Source organism: Acanthopagrus latus, chromosome 11 (assembly GCF_904848185.1).
Source record: "Acanthopagrus latus isolate v.2019 chromosome 11, fAcaLat1.1, whole genome shotgun sequence".
Taxonomy (NCBI): Eukaryota; Metazoa; Chordata; class Actinopteri; order Spariformes; family Sparidae; genus Acanthopagrus; species Acanthopagrus latus.
The window spans coordinates 25266656-25282998 of NC_051049.1; the positions used below are offsets into that span (position 1 = coordinate 25266656).

Here is a 16343-nt window from a genome sequence, read left to right on the forward strand (position 1 = left end):
CTGAGATAAACAGGGATTGGTAAATACTGATAACATCATACTTACTAAGCACACAAACACAACTGCATAGTGTAAAAAGATGTGTGCATGATTCTAACCATTTGTATTCGGAATGTTAAACATTTGTATGTCAATAAAATTGTTGTACACAAAATGTCATATACGCAGGTCTGAGAAATTGTTTGGGTTATGACTGTTTTTATGAGTATGAATCTAAAAGCTGTGAGTGCAAAGTCTTGTGAATACAACTCTAATTTCCACGACTACGAAGTCTTAACTGTGAACACGAATTCAAGTTTGTTGGTACGAGTAGAAAACTGTTGAAATGACATCACGCAGGCCACAGGCAGGTCACAGGGGAAAATAATTGAACCCTGATTCCTCTAAACACTCAAAGCCAAAGCCAAAGATGGCTAACAGCCGTGTACTGGGTGGAGCTGCCAGCTCAGGTGAAGCATCACAGTCAATAATGTGTATATCCAATATTTATTTCATAAAATTGTACTACTGAAAATAATATCCAGTTGGACTTACAGACTTCCTGCTTTAGCTTGCAAGCTAACGACATGCCGGTGATGCTAAGTTAGTGCTAGTTTTACTAGCATTAGAGGTCAGCTTGTGCTAGTTAATTAGCACTGACCTGCAAAATATGAAATAATTAATTTGAGACATAATGTTGATCAAAATACAACTTTAATCGATTTATAAATTGTGTCAATTGGTGTATAAATCTGTCCATTGTGTAAGTCATGTTTCTTTTCCTTTTTGCTAACCCTCCTCTCGGTCATGTGCATTTGTTTACAAACAGCGGGAAATCAATCAGTGGCTAGATGGATTATCATACACACATTACAACATGTATATTTGTGTAGTCTTATCTGTCATAAACAAGAGATTACGGGTTACGGGGCACATTTGTGTCGCGGTGCTGCAGAGATGAGAGCTTGGACACTGGGTGGGAGGCTCCGTTTTCCATGTAACAAGTTACAAGTCCTTTATTTAACCAGCACTATTACTCTGAAGCTGTTTGATTAAGGTAAAAATGAACCATAAGGCAAATGTCCCGCATAGTTCCTTTTTAGCCTCTTTCCATCTGTGCCCCTCTGATCAGAGCTTTTAGATTCATACTCACATAAAAACAATCCTAAGCCAAACAATTTCTCAGACTCGCATATATGACAGCAGAATTTTGTGCACAACAGTTTTACTAGGTTCACGAGCTACGGGCGTTTCCAGCATCGAGGCTCGCAAACTACGATGACGCGTGTCTCCGGCATCGGCCTGGGGTCTAGTGGGCTGCGGGTACATACACATCTACTTGATAGAGGAAGGGAGATGTAGGGAAGAAAAAAATCAAGTGCGAGAGTGAATTATGTAAGAGAAGAGTTGTTGTGGGGTGTGTGTGGGGAGGAGCAACGGGAGGAGAGAGAGAGAAAGAGAGAGAGAGAGAGAGAGAGAGAGAGAGAGAGAGGAAAGGTGATGGAAAAGAAGATAAATATGTCACCTCATGAAAAAGTTTACCAGGGGGCTGCGAGAAGCAGGTCTCTGTTAAGATCAACAACCACCTTCTCTGAAGCTGTGGAAGATATCCAGGCGTGTTTGGACTCTACTGACTGGGATGTGTTCAGGACTGCTACCAACAGTCTGGATGAGTACACAGAGGCTGTGACGTCATACATCAGCTTCTGTGAAGACTGCTGTGTTCCAACACGCACCAGGGTGAGTTACAACAATGACAAAGCCTGGTTCACAGCCAAACTCAGACAGCTAAGGCTTGCAGAGGAAGAGGCCTTCAGGAGTGGGGACGAAGACAGATTCAAAGAGGCAAAGTACAAGTTTAGCAAGGCGGTGAAAGAGGCTAAAAGACAGTACTCTGAGAAGCTCCAACACCAGTTCTCAGCTAACGACTCTGCATCTGTCTGGAAAGGGCTCAGGCAGATCACCAACTACAAGCCTAAAGCCCCCCACTCCATTAACGACCGACGCCTAGCCAACAACCTGAACGAGTTCTACTGCCGCTTTGAAAGACAAAGGGACAGTCCTGAAACCATCCCCCAAGACACCTCCCAACAGCTCCAGCTGCAACTCCAGTCACCTCCACCAATGCCCACCTTAATGGGCCCCCCCTCCCCACCCTCCTCAGTGACGACTCTCTCCATCCATGAGAGGGACGTCAACAAACTCTTCAAGAGACAGAACCCCCATCCTCCCTGAAGCACTGTGCTGATCAGCTGTCCCCAGTGTTCACAGACATTTTTAACACCTCACTGGAGACCTGTCACGTGCCAGCCTGCTTCAAGACCTCAACCATCATCCCTGTCCCCAAGAAGCCAAGGACCACCGGACTTAATGACTTCAGACCCGTCGCCCTGACCTCTGTGGTCATGAAGTCCTTTGAGCGCCTTGTGCTCTCACACCTCAAGGACATCACCGACCCTCTCCTGGACCCCCTGCAGTTTGCCTACAGAGCCAACAGGTCTGTAGACGATGCTGTCAACCTGGCCCTCCACTATATCCTCCAGCACCTGGACTCTACAGGAACCTATGCCAGGATCCTGTTTGTGGACTTCAGCTCTGCTTTCAACACCATCATCCCAGCTCTGCTACAGGAGAAGCTCTCCCAGCTGAACGTGCCTGACTCCACCTGCAAGTGGATTACTGACTTCCTGTCTGACAGGAAACAGTGTGTAAAGCTGGGAAAACACATCTCCGATGCACAGACTATCAGTACCGGATCCCCCCAGGGCTGTGTTCTTTCTCCTCTGCTCTTCTCCCTGTACACCAACAGCTGCACCTCCAGTCACCAGTCCGTCAAGCTCCTGAAGTTTGCGGACGACACCACCCTCATTGGTCTCATCTCTGATGGTGACGAGTCCGCCTACAGGTGGGAGTTTGACCACCTGGTGACCTGGTGCAACCAGAACAGCCTAGAGCTCAATGCTCTAAAGACAGTGGAGATGGTTGTGGACTACAGGAAGAACTCAGCCTCACCTGCCCCCATCACCCTCTGTGACTCCACTATTGACACTGTGGAGTCTTTCCGCTTCCTGGGAACAATCATCTCCCAGGACCTCAAGTGGGAGCTGAACATTAGCTCCCTCATCAAGAAAGCACAGCAGAGGATGTACTTCCTGCGGCAGCTGCAGAAATTCAGTCTGCCAAAGACAATGATGGTGCACTTCTACACAGCCATCATTGAGTCCATCCTCACCTCCTCCATCACCATCTGGTACGCTGCTGCCACCGCCAAGGACAAGGGCAGGCTGCAGCGTGTCATTCGGTCAGCAGAGAAGGTGATTGGCTGCAACCTCCGGTCTCTTCAGGACCTGTACACCTCCAGGACCCTGAGGCGTGCAGGAAAGATTGTTGCTGATCCCTCCCATCCCGGTCACAAACTCTTTGAGACACTCCCCTCTGGCAGGAGGCTGCGGTCCATCAGGACCAAAACCTCACGCCACAAGGACAGTTTCTTCCCATCTGCTGTCAGCCTTATCAACAAGGCCTGAATCCCCCCTGACACTCCTCACACTCCACCTCTACCACTGACTCTACTGTCACACTGTCAGCACCATAACTCTATGCGTTACATTAACGCTCAGCTTGAACTTCCTATTCATTTGCGCATTTTCATTTGCACATTATTTCTTGTAACTGTTCACTGCCAGCTGGTCTGCTCCTTTTACCAAAAAACAGATTGTGTATATATTTTTATATTATATAGTTATATTTTCTACTTTTTAAAATAGCTTATATTGTTAATTTGTTATATTTTCTATTTTTTTAAAATAGTTTATATTGTTAATTTGTTATATTTTCACTTAATAGTCATTTGATGCATGCACCAACATCACCACTACAAATTCCTCGTATGTGTAAAATCGTACTTGGCAATAAAGCTTTTTCTGATTCTGATTCTGCTGGTCATGGAGACACTGAAAGCAGCTGACCTCTGTATCCCCCTCAACACCTCCCGCAGGTCAATGCCTGTTACTCCCAGATCCATGGTCATCAAAACACTGCTGTCCTGCATCTCTGTGCTCACTGTGGTGCTCAACTTGTTGGTCATCATCTCTATCTCCCACTTCAGGCACTGACACTTTATTGAAATATGATGGATAATGTTTATTATATGCTGTTCTGTGTTATTCTGTGCTACAAACACCAACTTAATTTCTTATTCCACCTTCTATGCACCTCTATTGTCTGAAAAAGTTAGATTTGTCAGAGCTATAAGGATTTGTTGGGTCTGAATGATATGGCACTTTATTTGGCATGTAGATTGTACAGAAATTGGTTTTCAAGCTGCTGTAAATGAAATGTCACTGTCCACATTCTGTCTGTATTCTTACACTAACTGCTGTGATGTTAACTCATTTGAACTGAACATGAGACACTAATCATTATCTCTTCCTCCAGGCAGCTCCACACCCCCACCAATCTCATCCTCCTCTCTCTAGCTGTGTCTGACTTGTTGGTGGGCCTTGTAGTGATGCCACCTGAAATCGTCTTGATGCATTCATGTACGCTTCTGGATAAACTTTCATGTGCTGTCTTTTACCTTTTTAGCTTCATCCTCACCTCTGCCTCAGTTGGGAACATGGTGGTCATATCAGTGGATCGTTATGTGGCTATTTGTTACCCTCTGTGATATTCTTCCATGATAACACCAAGAAGAGTTCAAATCTATTTGTCTCTGTGTTGGTTCTGTTCAGTTACCTACAACTTTATGTTACTGAAAGATCACTTGTCTCAGATAGATGTGTTGAATTCCTGCTATCAAGAGTGTTTTCTTGTCATAAACTACATTTTCGGGGCAGTAGACTTGCTGGTCACCTTTTTCTGCCCTCTTACTGTCATCATAGTTCTCTATATGAGAGTATTTGTGGTGGCTGTGTCACAGGCACGTGTCATGCGGTCTCAAATTTCAGCTCTCAGATCAAATACTGTGACTGTTAAGAGATCTGAGATGAGGGCTGCTAGAACTCTTGGCGTTATCCTTCTTGTGTTTGTTTCCTTCCATACTACAGTTCTTCTATAGCAGGACAGGACACAACAAGCATGGCTTCATCAGTTCAAATTTGGCTGTTCAGTTGTAACTCCACATTTAATCCTCTGATCTATGCCTTTTTCTACCCGTGGTTTAGAAAATCAGTTAAAGTCATTGTCAGCCTTCAGATACTACAGCCAGGCTCCTGTGAGGCCAAGATACTGTAGAGATAAGGAATCAATGTGTTTTACTTCATATAATGAAGGAGACTTTAATTGAATTGATAGTGAAATGTTGTAGTTTTTTTCAACTGCACACTCCATTACATTCATAAACATTTTTACTGAAGACAGTCAAACACTCAAGTGTGCAACGTGTTGTGACATATAGACTCATTTATTTTGGTAGTTCCAGTTTCCTCAACATATCTTGTCAAAGACAACATGTTGAATGTATAATCAGTGCTCAAAGCAAAATGTGATGCTAAAAATATTGCTGTAAAATGGATGTTTTAATGTAAAAAGCTAAATGAATAATTCATCACAAGTCTGCTTGGCATAATTAAGAGGCACAGGAGGTGTCATGTAGAAAAAACTATTTGTGCTTTCAGTTCAATAATTCATGCTTCTCTTTTTCCCCCTTCAGACCACCTCCCACTGTTAATTTGAAACTACCTTCAAATACCACATTATTTAGATAATTAAGAACAAATTAGACCAACAGACAATAACAACCCAACCAGTCGAATAAAACAGAGGAATCTATATTGTGTTATTTAACATGCCGTTAATTCTTGAGTTTCAGTGTTTCATTATTTTTTTGATTCACTGCATTTAAAAGTATCAGGGGTGTAGTAAAACTCAAGGCAACCTTTCACAGATGTTTGTCAGATATGCTAAATCCTTCCAGATTATTGTTTTGTATGTGTATCTGGTTGGAAATGTGAAAGGGAGAGCAGAGTCTACTCAGGGACTGATTGCAGAGGCAGCAGCTCAGCAGCAGAACCCTGAACCACAAGACACACAGAGATAGTCTGGATGCTTACTTTCTGAATGTAGAAAAGGCAGTTGTGAAAAGCCTGTTGACTGGCAACCAAATGTCATTGCGTGCTGACCAAGTGAAACAGAAACGTCAGGTGATGGAGCGCATTGTGGATGTTACTAATAAAGTTGTGAAGTCATCAGCCAACTGATAAAAGAGACAATAGCCGAGGAAGTGAGATAAGCTGGCATTTTATCAGTCCAAATTGACACCACACAAGATATCTGCAGCAAAGACCAGTGCTCCAACATCCTCAGATATGTAACAGATGTCATTCATGGAAGACTGATTGCTATGGTGGAGTGTCAGTCATCTAAAGGGCAGCATTTTTCAGGGCTCCTGAAAAAGGTGCTATAAGGAGCTTCATATTGATAAAGGCACATGCGTGGGCAACTCCACAGACGGAGCAGCTAATATGGAGGGACAGTATTGGGGGTTTCCTACATTCCTCTTGGAGCAGTCCCCCTATCAAATTCATAAATGGTGTTAAGCACATCTTTTGAATCTTGTACTGGCAGACACAACATGCAGTGTTGTGGAAGGTGCATCCCTCTTTTCGCTGCTTAATGATATAGCACTTTTCTTAAGAGAGTCATACAAGTGCATGCGGAAGTGGGAAGAGATGAGTCAGGACAAGCACCACAGACGACTGTGCCCAATAGGGCCAACCAGGTGGTGGGCTAAAGATCGGGCACTAAGTACAGTGTTTTGGTGCTTTGGGAATCCTCAGGGAGCCTTGTTTCTCAAAGTGCCTATGACTTTGCACACCACTGCAGATGACAGAACACAACAGCTAACTGTGAGGGCCAAGGCAAAGGGATTCATAGAAAGCCTTTTGAGGTATGAGACTGTCAAGTCGGGGCAAAAAGGGAAAACTATGGAAGGGAAAAGGTGACAGAGACGATGCTCACTGCACAAACATTCCTTTGCATTTTTAAGCAGAGATCCCTTCTCTCAAAATACTTACAGACAAGGGGCATGGTATCATCACAGCTAAACGTCTGGTTGAGGGGACGGAAGAGGGTCTCAGGGAGTGTGTTAGGGACTTTGAAGGAGCTAAGTGTGCAGCTGATGAGTGTGTGAAGTGGGCAAAGGAAAAGTTGCAAGAGGAGAGAGAGTGTGGGCTGGTAGGGCGGACTGCCCTTCCTGAGACAGGATTCAGAGAAAAGAAAAGAATTCCAGGAGAGCTTACAGAAGATGAGCAGCTAGCATCAGCTGATACTGACTTCAAAGTCAAACTATTAGAAACTATTCTTATGCAGAAAAAAAGATAATGGCATCATTAGAAAGTTATGTTATACTGTGAATAACAAACTTGCAGAGAACATTACAAAACTTATTCTTTATTCATATTGAAGGATTACATATCTGTGAACACTACCGGTAATTTGCCTGATATTTGATATTGCAGAAAAGGGCATTCTGATGTTGTATTTGTGAAATCTAAGTTCCGATTATAATGTTATTAGAGAGTATAACACTTTTTAATTTTCATTTTTTTCCAAATATAATATTTAATATTTTATTTCTTCTTTTTTGAATTTGTTGAAAATGATTTTTTGTTGCAACAAATAATGGTGGAGATGTGCACTCATGTTGAAATAAATCGACACTATGAAGCAACCATTACTTGCACTGAATTGGAGACTGAGGAAAAAATTGACTATGTACACACTCAGCAGCCACAGCCTGGCCTTAGAGAGCAGCCTGTCACGACTACCGTCAGGGCACGTCTGTCTATCACGACCGAGCGGAGGTTTTCAGCAAACACAAGGCCATGTCTTTACCTCCTCAAAGACCATACGACTGCACCACTGATCTTCTGCCTGGAGCCTTCTTCTCTACCTGTCGACTCTATAACCTCTCAGCCCTGGAACTAGAAGCCATGGAGAAATACATCTCTGAATCACTGGACTCAGGTATCATTCTACCCTCTTCTTCTCCACTAGGAGCTGTTTTTTTCTTTGTGGCCAAAAAAGATAAGACCCTGCAGCCCTGCATTGACTTTCAGGGTCTAAACAATATTACAGTCAGGGACAAATATCCTCTGCCCCTCATAAACTCTGCTTTCAAGTCTCTCCATGGCGCAACTATATTTTCAAGCATCTCAAGCAAGCTAGACTTATATAACGCTTACCACCTAGTCTGCATCAGAGATGGGGATGAATGGAAGACTGCCTTTAACACCCCATTAGGTCACTTCAAATATCTGGCGATGCTGTTTGGGCTAAGTAACGCCCCAGCAGTTTTCAAGTGTTGGTCAATGATGTGCTAAGAGACTTTCTGAATCACTCAGTTTTTGTGTATCTCAACGATATTCTGATTTTCTCTAAAAACCTTGAGGAGCACATTGTGCATGTGCAGGAGATCCTTCAGAGGATGTGGGAAAATAAACAGTTTGTCAAACAAGAGAAGTGCAAATCTCATGTTCCATCAGTGACCTTCCTAGGTTACATCCTTGAGGGTGGACAGGTGCGTCCGGATCCAGTCACGGTCCAGGCAGTCATGGAGTGGCCACAGCCCAACTCACGGAAGCAGATCCAGAGATTCTTGGGCTTCGCTAACTTCTACAGGTGGTTCATGAGGAACTACAGCCAGGTAGTAGCCCCCCTCACGAAACTGTTCCGTTTGTGTGGTCTCTCACAGCTGAGGAGGCGTTCTGCAAACTGAAGATGCGCTTTTACTCAGCCCCCTATGCTGGCGCAGCCTGACCCATCTCGTCAGTTCATAGTAGAAGTCGATGCGTTGGACCTTGGCGAAGGAGCAGTCCTGTCTCAGAGAGCTAAAGAAGACAACAAGCTTCATCTCTGCGCGTTCTTTTCCAGAAAACTTTCTCCAGCCAAGAGAAACTACGACATCGGCAACAGAGAGCTGTTAGCTGTCGAGCTAGCCCTGGAGGGGTGGCATCACTGGCTGGAGGGAGCAGAGCCACCATTTACGGAATGGATGGATCACAAAAATCTGGCATACATTCAGACTGCTAAACGGTTAAACTCCCAACAGGCTCGTTGGACTCTTTTTTTTTTGGTCGATTTAATTTCAACCTCACCTACAGACCCGGTAGCAAGAACATTTAACCTGACGCCCTCTCCAGACAGTTCAGTCTAGACTCTGACAGATCACGTATCCCTGACACTATCCTCCCCGAGTCATGTTTGGTGGGTTCTCTGACCTGGGAGATCGAGTCCATTGTTAAGTCGGCTCTGCAAAATAACCCAGATCCTGATGGGGGTCCCCCAGGTCATCTGTTTGTGCCTGTTTGTGTTCATCCCTAGGTTCTGAAATGGGGACACAATCATGTTTTGCCTGCCATCCTGGAATCTCCTGCACTCTGCTCCTGCTTCTACGCCATTTCTGGTGGCCATCCATTGCGGCTGACACCCGTGAATATGTCAGAGCCTGTACCATCTGCGCACGGGGCAAGACCACTCATCGTCCTCCAGCAGGACTCCTTCATGCACTGCCAGTGCCTGGTCGACCATTGTCTCACATAGCTCTGGAGTCTGTGACCGGATTACCTCTGTCCGAAGGTAATTACACTATACTCACCATTATGGACCGTTTTTCATAGGCTTTGCATTTTGTGGCTCTCCCTAAATTGCACTCAGCTGCAGAGACGTCGAGCTGATGGTCAACCATGTGTTCCGGATTCATGGGATACCCTTTGACATCGTCTCTGATAGAGGTCCCCAATTTACCTCTCAAGTGTGGAAAGGGTTTTGCCGGGCGCTTGGAGCTTCCGTCAGCCTTTCCTCCGGTCATCATCCTCAGTCCTGTGGGCAGACAGAAAGGGCAGATCAGAATCTGGAGACAGCCCTGAGATGTATCTGCACCCACAATCCAGCTTCATGGAGCTCCCATCTCGCCTGGATTGAATACTCCCGAAACTTCCTGACCTGCAACAGGTATGACACCATTCGAGGCTTTGCTTGGCTATTTACCTCCTCTCTTCCCCTCTCAGGAGATTGATATCGCTGTGCCATTGGTCGAGCACAACCTGCGCAGGATCTGCAGGATCTGGAGGAAATCTAAATCGGCTCTCCTGCACACTCACAAACAGAATCAAATGTTGGCAGATCGACAGCAGACTCCTGCTCCAGTGTATTAGCCGGGCCAAAAGGTTTGGCTCAACACCGGGGACATCCTGCTTAACATGGAATCCAGAAAATTGTCTCCCCATTTCATTGGGCCATTTGAGGTTGAGAGTGTCATTAATCCAGCTGCTATTTGCCTTAAACTTCCTCAGCCTCTCAGGATTCATCCTACATTCCACGTCTCCCAACTGAAACCAGTCGCTACCAGTGACCTCTGCCCTACTTCCATTAGTGTTGTGTCGGTCACGAACGTGTCGTTCGAACAAAAGAATCTTTTGCGACTCACTCGTGAATCTTCGGCGAACGACGCAGCCAGCATGCAGACAGGGACTCACTTGCCCGCATACAGAAAACTGTGAGGACGTGATTCACGTTCGCACTGTGATTCGTTCATGATTCGCAAACTGTTGCTGAGGACATGATTCTCGTTCACGTACTGTGCTGAAAGTGGCGCTGTGTCGCTCACTCACTCACTCACTCACTCAGGACAGAGGAGTCGATTCACGTTCAGTAACTGTACTGCTAAAATTAGCGCTGTGTTGCTAACATCTGTGTAGCATCATATTAAGTGATTTTACCGTGCACAGAGGACACTTTCACCGTGTAATAATTTTAATGCATGTATACCACTCAAAGCAGCGCTGCGTCTCCCGCGAATGATTGAGTACTATAGTCCATGAATGCACCATCCCTCAGTAAGTGAATGTGAACCTCAGGGGTGAATCATGAACTTAATGACGGATCGTTTGGCTTTTTATCAGTTCAGGTAGTTGGAGAGCACTTAATGATTTGGTGAACAAATATTTGAACATATCATTTTAATGAACGGATTCTAGAGATTCAGTACAGTAAAAACAACTGCCATTCCCATCACTGCCTTCCACCGCCCCTCCACCCCCCGGATCATTGATGGTCATGCTGCCTTTACTGTCAGGAGAATTATGGACATCCAGCGCAGGGGTAGGGGTTTCCAATACCTGGCGGATTGTCTGGGCAGCTCCTCCTTTCTCTTTGTTTTGTCATCTGTTTCCCTGTGTCTGTCTGATCCTCATGTCTCCCCCTCCCCTGTCTATGTTTTCTGTGCATGGGCGCGGCTACCTCTCTCTGCAGCAGGCGCCAGGTGATACCAATTGGAAAGAGAGAGAGATGGGGGGCAAAACGAAAGATGATGGAAATGAAGGAGATAAATACATCACCTCATGAAAAAGTTCACGAGAGGGCTGTTTGACCTCAGCAGGTCTCTGTTCAGATCCATTTTCTCTGCTGGTCATGGAGACACTGAAAGCAGCTGACCTCTGTATCCCCCTCAACACCTCCTGCAGGTCAATGCCTGTTACTCCCAGATCCATGGTCATCAAAACACTGCTGTCCTGCATCTCTGTGCTCACTGTGGTGCTCAACTTGTTGGTCATCATCTCTATCTCCCACTTCAGGCACTGACACTTTTCTTGAAATATGATGGATAATGTTTATTATATGCTGTTCTGTGTTATTCTATGCTACAAACACCAACTTAATTTCTTATGCCACCTTCTATACACCTCTGTTGACTGTGTTTTTGAAAAAGTTAGATTTGTCAAACATATCACGACTTCCTGGATCTGAATGATATAGCAATTCATTTGGCATATAGACTGTGCAGAAATTGGTTTTCAAGCTGCTGTAAATGAAATGTCACTGTCCACATTCTGTCCGTATTCTCACACTAGCTGCTGTGATGTAAACTCATTTGAACTGAACATGAGACACTAATCATTATCTCTTCCTCCAGGCAGCTCCAGACCTCCACCAATCTCATCCTCCTCTCTCTAGCTGTGTCTGACTTGTTGGTGGGCCTTGTAGTGATGCCACCCGAAATCATCATGATGCAATCCTGTGCGTTTCTGGATAAACTTTCATGTGCTCTTTTTTACCTTTTTAGCTTCATCCTCACCTCTGCCTCAGTTGGGAGCATGGTGCTCATATCAGTGGATCGTTATGTGGCTATTTGTTACCCTCTGCGATATTCTTCCATGATAACACCAAGAAGAGTTCAAATCTATTTGTCTCTGTGTTGGTTCTGTTCAGTTACCTACAACTTCATGTTACTGAAAGATCACTTGTCTCAGACAGATTTGTTGAATTCCTGCCTTCAAGAGTGTTTTCTTGTCATAAACTACATTTTCGGGGCAGTAGACTTGCTGGTCACCTTTTTCTGCCCTCTTACTGTCATCATAGTTCTCTATATGAGAGTATTTGTGGTGGCTGTGTCACAGGCACGTGTCATGCGGTCTCAAATTTCAGCTCTCAGATCAAATACTGTGACTGTTAAGAGATCTGAGATGAGGGCTGCTAGAACTCTTGGTGTTATCCTTCTTGTGTTTGTACTTTGTCTCCTTCCATACTACAGTTCTTCTATAGCAGGACAGGACACAACAAGCATGGCTTCATCAGTTCAAATTTGGCTGTTCTATTGTAACTCCACATTTAATCCTCTGATCTATGCCTTTTTCTACCCGTGGTTTAGAAAATCAGTTAAAGTCATTGTCAGCCTTCAGATACTACAGCCAGGCTCCTGTGAGGCCAAGATACTGTAGAGATAAGCAATCGATGTGTTTAACTTGATCATATAATGAAGGAGACTTTAATTGAATTGATGGTGAAATGTTGTAGTTTTTTTCAACTGCACACTCCATTACATTCATAAACAATTTTACTGAAGACAGTCAAACACTCAAGTGTGCAAAGTGTTGTGACATATAGACTCATTTATTTTGGTAGCAATATACTGAACTAAATAACTGAGAGAAAAAATACAATTTCAGGATGTGAGTCACTGTTTTCATGCAAGTGTGGATGATGAAGTTCCAGTTTCCTCAACATATGCTGTCATTGTGTTGAAATTGTAACAGAAGCACTGGCCCTGATCCACAGACTTGAAAAAGACAACATGTTGAATGTATAATCAGTGCTCAAAGCAAAATGTGACAGTAAAAACATTGCTGCGAATTGGTTTTAATTTAAAAGGCTAAATGAATACTTCATCACAAGTCTGATGGGCATAATTAAGAGGCACAGGAGGTGTCATGTAGAAGGCTCCTGTGAGGCCAAGATAATGTACAGATAAGCAATAAATGTGTTAACCATCTTATGAAGGAAACTTTAGTCAAATTGATGGTGAAAAGTATGTTTGTACATTTATTTATTTTGGTAGCAATATACTGTGAACTACTGGTTTGATCAAATATTGAACATGCAGTTTCCTCAATATATCCTGTCAGTGTGTTGATTTTGTAACAGAAGTATTGACCTCGACCTACAGACTTGTGTCAGAAAAAGACAACATTTTGATGTATAATCATTGCTCAAAGCAAATACTGACGCTAAAAACATTACTGTGGAATGGTTGTTGTAATTTAAAACGGTAAATAACCCCAACCCTCATCACAAGATTGTTGGCCATAATTAAGAGACACAGGAGGTGTCATGTAGAAAAAACAATTTGTTTTTTCAGTTTAATAATTCATGCTTCTCTTTTTTCCTCCGTCAGACCACCTCCCACTGTTTCAAAGTACCCTTAAATACCAAATTATTTAAATAATTAAGACAGAACTATGTACCAAGTCAATCCCAATAACAAAACCCATGTAAATTCCTAATGAGTCAAATAAAACAGAGGAATATATGTTGTGTTATTTGACATGACCTTGATTCTTGTGTTTCAAAATTTCATTATTTCATTGTTTCACTGCATTTAAAAGTATTAGGGGTGTAGTACAACACAAGACAACCTTTCAAAGATGTTTTTCCATCCCTGAATTGTACTGGGGCTCTTTTATGTATAATGGAAAGCATTTATACTGTTTTTGCATGGTATTAAATGATGCTTGAAAAACTGTTGAATAGTTCAAACCTGTAAGATTCACTGGCACTGGTGGAGTAGAAACCAAAAGCACGACAATGAGACAGTCAAAGTGGCAGGGAAAGTTCAGTTTACTTATTAATTCAGGCAATGGTCAAAACCAGGAAATCGGTCATACAGACAAACAAATCCATTGAGTGGCAGGCTGGGTGATCAAGGTCCAAAAACAGGCAGGCAGGTCGAGAACAGGTAGATTAGGCAGAAGTGAAGGCCATGAAGTGGGCTCTCATTAACAGGTTTGACCTTGGAGACATGGAAGGTAGGGTGAATCCTCATGGACCGTGGTAGACGAAGACGGACAGCTGTTGATGACCCTGGAGATGGGGAATGGGCCCACAAAACGGGGAGCCAACTTCTTGGACTCCACTCTGAGGGGAAGGTCCTGTGTAGATAACCAGACGTGCTACCCCAGGGTGTTACAGGATGCAGAGATGCAATGTTGGTTGGTGCACTGTTGGCAACAGTTGGAGGAGCGCAGAAGGGTGGATCGGACCTGCATCCAAGTGCGTTGACACCGCTGGATGAATGCCTGGATTGAGAGGACACTGGCCTCACATTCCGTGATGAGGGGTTGAGGGAGGTGAGACAGCACAGAGTCGTCTCCATTTCTTGGTTCATGCATTCAGCCTGACCATTTGATGGAGGGTGGAAACCAGATAACCAGATGACAGACTGACGGTGGCCCCCAGCAGACTGCAAAATTAAGACCAAAAGTGAGAAGTAAATTGTGGCCCCCGGTCAGAGACCATGTCACTGGGGAGACCATGCAGCCGGAACACATGGTGCAACATGACTACAGTAGTTTCTTTTGTAGTGGGTAATTTGGGTAAAGGAATATGTTGGGCGGTTTTGGAAAACCAATCAATAACGGTAAGTGTGACTGTGTCACTGTCAGAGGTTGGTAGGCCGGTGACAAAGTCCAAAGAGATGTGGGACAAGGGGCGATGAGGAACTGGCAGGGGATGAAGAAGGCTGAAGGGAGCTTGGTGAGTATTCTTATGTTGAGAGCAGATCAGGCAAGCAGTGATGAATCCTTTGGTGTCCTCTTCCATGGACGACCACCAGAAACGTTGCCGTAGCAGAGCTAGGGTGCATCTCACCTGAAGAAGGACAAGCCAGACGGGAAGAGGGGCCCCACTGGAGAATTTGAGGACAGAGGCTGGCAGGAACAAACAGACAGTCAACAGGACAAGCACTGGGAGCAGGGTGTTCCGCATGGGAGCACTTTATCTTATCCTCAACCTCCGAGGTTACCACACTACTGGAGGGAGGATATCTTCAGGATGAGAGCTTTCTGGTTGGAACTGGTAAGAAAGGGTGTCGGGTTTGATGTTCTTAGAACTTGGTCGGTATGAGAGGGAGAATTCAAAACGATTAAAGAAGAGTGCCCATTTAGCTTGACGAGAATTCAGCCACTTGGCCGAACGGATGTACTCCAGATTTTTGTGATCTGTCCAGACCACAAATGGCTGCTCCGCCCCCTCCAACCAGGGTCTTCATTTCTGCAAGCTTCACCATCAGCAGTTCCCTATGTCGTAATTCCTCTCCGCTGAAGACAGCTTCCAGGAGAAGAAGGCACACGGGTGAATCTTCTGATCCTCCGCCGACTCCTGGGAAAGAACTGCCCCCACACTGGTGTCTGAGGCATCCACCTCCACAATAAACTGGTGAGACGGGTCAGGGAATATGAGAATGGGAGCAGAGGTGATACATGATTTCAACTCACCAAAAGCTCTCTCTGCCGCGGAGGACCACCGGAAGGGCACCTTCAGGGATGTGAGGGTGGTGAGAGGAGCTGCCTCTGAGCTGTAGTTTCGGATGTAGACGTCCGCTAAACCCAGGAAGAATTGAAGTTCCTTTCGTGTGGGAGGCTCAGGCCAATCAATGGCAGCCCTAGTCTTGGCCGGATCTATCTGGATGTTACCAGAGTTGATAATGAACCCCAGGAAGGATACCTTAACATTTTTCAGCCTTAACGAAGAGCTGGTACTCCAAGAGCCTCTGGAGGATTAGGCGTACATGCACCACATGCTCCTGTTTGGACTTTAAAAAACATAAGAATGTCATCCAGGTAAACAAAAACACAAATGTTGAGCAGGTCCCGAAGAACATCATTAATCATACCCTGGAAGATTGCGGGGGCATTGGTGAGACCAAATGGCGGTCTTCCACTCGTCCCCTTCCCTCATTCTCACCAAATGGTAAGCGTTGCGGAGATCGATTTTGGAAAAGATGGTAGCTCCCTGTAGCAGTTCAAAGGCAGATGAGATTAGTGGAAGAGAAAATCTGTTTTTGACAGTGATGTTATTGAGTTCCCTCT

The 16343-nt window shown here is 44.6% G+C and overlaps 2 protein-coding genes across 2 annotated transcripts; both read left to right on the forward strand.

Annotated features, from left to right (window-relative positions):
* Positions 1-409: 409 nt before the first annotated feature.
* On the forward strand, positions 410-5214 carry LOC119028724 (trace amine-associated receptor 13c-like). Its single transcript, XM_037114980.1, is given in 5 exon segments — positions 410-449; positions 1928-2081; positions 3977-4087; positions 4417-5006; positions 5009-5214. Coding segments are annotated over 5 exon segments (1101 nt in total).
* A 6177-nt stretch (positions 5215-11391) lies between these two features.
* Positions 11392-12698, forward strand: LOC119029098 (trace amine-associated receptor 13c-like). The gene is made up of 2 exons (XM_037115688.1): positions 11392-11555; positions 11894-12698. The coding sequence occupies exons 1-2, from the start codon at positions 11392-11394 to the stop codon at positions 12696-12698; spliced, it is 969 nt and encodes a 322-aa protein (XP_036971583.1).
* Positions 12699-16343: the final 3645 nt, after the last annotated feature.